Source organism: Bison bison, unplaced genomic scaffold (genome assembly GCF_000754665.1).
Source record: "Bison bison bison isolate TAMUID 2011002044 unplaced genomic scaffold, Bison_UMD1.0 scf7180017864085, whole genome shotgun sequence".
In the NCBI taxonomy this organism is placed as follows: Eukaryota; Metazoa; Chordata; class Mammalia; order Artiodactyla; family Bovidae; genus Bison; species Bison bison.
Genome location: NW_011494657.1, coordinates 375,162 through 377,901, shown reverse-complemented (window position 1 = coordinate 377,901; position 2,740 = coordinate 375,162). Strand labels below are relative to the sequence as shown.

Below are 2,740 nucleotides of genomic sequence, written 5' to 3'. Positions count from 1 at the left end.
GGGTGGGGCTGTCGGCGGGGCGTTCACCACCCCGGCTCCTCAGGGCTCGCCCCAACACCCTGCACTGGGTTGACGCCTCCGGGAAGCTCGGGGAGCAGCTGCCACTGGAGGACCCCGACGTCTACTGCCCCTACAGCGCCACGGGCAACGCCACGGTGAGCCTGCCCGGTGCCCAGGATGGGGCGGCCTGTCCTCTCCCTGGACGCGCCTCACGGCCTCCCCATCCTCCTCTCCCCAGGGAAAGCTGGTGTACGCCCACTACGGGCGGCCGGAGGACCTGCAGGAGCTGCGGGCTCGGGGTGTGGAGCCGGCGGGGCGCCTCCTGCTGGTGCGCTTGGGAGTGATCAACTTTGCCCAGAAGGTGAGGGCTCCCGGAGGATGGAACCTGGGGCAGTGGAACGGGGAGGGTGCCCGCTGGGGAGCCCGAGCATCGGATGGCGGCAAATGGGAAGCGTCCAGGAAGCTGTCCGAGGGAGAAAAGGGAGAACCAAATGGGCTGTAAGAAACTCGGTGGGAACAGAATCAGGAGGTTGGGGTGCGGAACAGAAACAGGAGGGAATACGGGGCTTGGGAGTTGCCAAGGCACTGAGGGAGCGCGGAAGGTGAGGTCCGCAGGGTGCCCACAGCTATAGATCAGAGGCCCTGCCATTCCACTTGTATTTGCATTTTCTTCCCTTCTAAATCTGCTTTTTCTGGGAGAAGGGGTCCTTTAGTCACGTGCCTTCCCCAGGTGGCCAGTGCCCAGGACTTTGGGGCCCAAGGAGTGCTCATATATCCGGACCCGGCAGACTTCTCCCAGGGCCCGCACAAGCTCAGCCTGTCCAGTCACCGGGCTGTGTATGGACATGTGAGTCTTGGGGGAGCTGTAGTGCCTTCCTGGGGTCCCTAGGCTGTAGCGCCCTGCCTAGGATGATGCTGGCATGCTGTTCTGGAAGCTTGGCCCCCAGTTTCAGTTTGGGCACCCCTCTCCCAACAGGTGCACCTGGGGACGGGGGACCCCTATACGCCTGGCTTCCCTTCCTTCAATCAGACCCAGTTCCCTCCAGTCCAGTCCTCGGGTCTCCCAAGCATCCCAGCCCAGCCCATCAGTGCGGACATTGCCTCCCTCCTTCTGAGGTGAGGACCATGTGGAGACCAGGAGGGGAGGAGGCAGGGAGAGGTAGGCTGCAGCTAGCTCATAAGGTGTCTTGGGTGAGCTAGAACAAGACGGGGCTCTTCTGGGTGGGCACAGCCTCCTGCCAGGGGCCACTCTTTGGTGAGTGGAACTCCAGGTCATATGACACCCTGTGCTGGGCACCCTTGAGCAGGATACAAGCTGCACAACTGTCCAAGGCAGCCCTGGCCCCTCAGCCAGGGCACAGATGCAGAGAGCTGGAGCCAGAGGGTGGGAGGAAGAGAAGGAGTGAAGGGGGGACTTTGGACTCATCTATAGCCTGGGCCTCTCTGCCACTAATTCCTTCTGTCCCACCCCTTTCCAGGAAGCTTGAAGGCCCTGTGGCCCCCCAGGAATGGCAGGGGCACCTACCAGTCTCCCCTTATCGCCTGGGCCCTGGGCCAGGCCTGCATCTGGGGGTCAGCAACCACAGGGCCTCCACCCCAATCAGTAACATATTTGGCTGCATCGAGGGCCGCTCGGAGCCAGGTGTGCTCGCTTGCCCAGCATCACATGCACCCTGCCGGGGAAGGGGGAGAGGCTGGCAAGTTGGGCCCGGGCTGGGACTGAGAGGGGGTGGGTGGCAGTAAGACCTCATGGTCAAAGCTGTCTAGAGACAGAACAGGCAGCTCTGCACAGTAGTGAGTTCCCTAGCACCAGAGGTGAACAAGCCTAAGTTGGATAATGTTAGAGCATAAAAGGGAGGTCAGACCACAAAAGACAAGCCTTTCAAACATAACTTGATGTGGATAACAGTCAGGAATCAGAGTTCTTGAGCTGAGGAGTATGGTACCTGGAAGCACTGGAGGAGCGGCACATGGAGGCCTGTGATGAGGCTCCGATGAGGATGCTGGTGGTGGGAGTGTGAGTGGGAAGGGTCAGAGAGAGATTTAAAAGGGGAAAACTCTATCAGGACTCAGTGAGGGACAGAGGGACATGCTGATCAGGGAGATAATGGAGTCCAGAATGACCCCAGGCACCTCGATGAAGGAGCAGACCATCCGGGAAGGGCCAAGGGGAGGAGAGGCACTCTTTAGGAACAGCCAGGATTGCAGGCTGGGGCTGCGGAGATCTGAGGGTCCTTGAGAAAGGGACCCTCCCAAGGTCGAGGGAGAAGTCTCTGGGTTCTGCCCACGTAACAGGTGGGCCCCCAACACCCCTCCCCCAGATCAGTATGTGGTCATCGGGGCCCAGAGGGATGCGTGGGGCCCAGGAGCGGCCAAGTCCGCTGTGGGGACCGCCATACTGCTGGAGCTGGTGCGGACCTTTTCCTCCATGGTGAGCAATGGTAAGGTCAGGACCTGGGCCTGGGCTGGGCAGCTGGGGCTGTGTGGCCTGAGCCAGGACGGGGCAGAGAGGCAGTTAGGAGCACAGGCTGGAGGGTGGCCACTGAGACCTGGGCTCCAAACCTGGCTTCCCCCAGGCAAGTCACTTCACCTCCATCTCTTCACTTAAACATGAAAGTTAGTCCTTAGTGAAGACTAATCCGGAGATGCCTTATGCAAGCAATCCCCATCACTGATACAGCTGAGTCAGGGCAGACCCAGGTTAGATGGGCTGGGATGGGGGCTTGATGGGAGGGAAGGA

General features: G+C 60.7%; 1 protein-coding gene across 1 annotated transcript in view; it reads left to right on the top strand.

Moving 5' to 3' along the window:
* The window catches only part of TFR2 (transferrin receptor 2), a 12,274-nt gene that overhangs the window by 4,419 nt on the left and 5,115 nt on the right, over positions 1-2,740 (top strand). The window contains exons 5-10 of the mRNA XM_010837928.1: positions 44-155; positions 239-361; positions 731-847; positions 977-1,116; positions 1,479-1,642; positions 2,322-2,605. Of these exons, the coding sequence (XP_010836230.1) occupies positions 44-155; positions 239-361; positions 731-847; positions 977-1,116; positions 1,479-1,642; positions 2,322-2,605 (940 nt within the window). The remainder of the gene's footprint in view (positions 1-43; positions 156-238; positions 362-730; positions 848-976; positions 1,117-1,478; positions 1,643-2,321; positions 2,606-2,740) is intronic.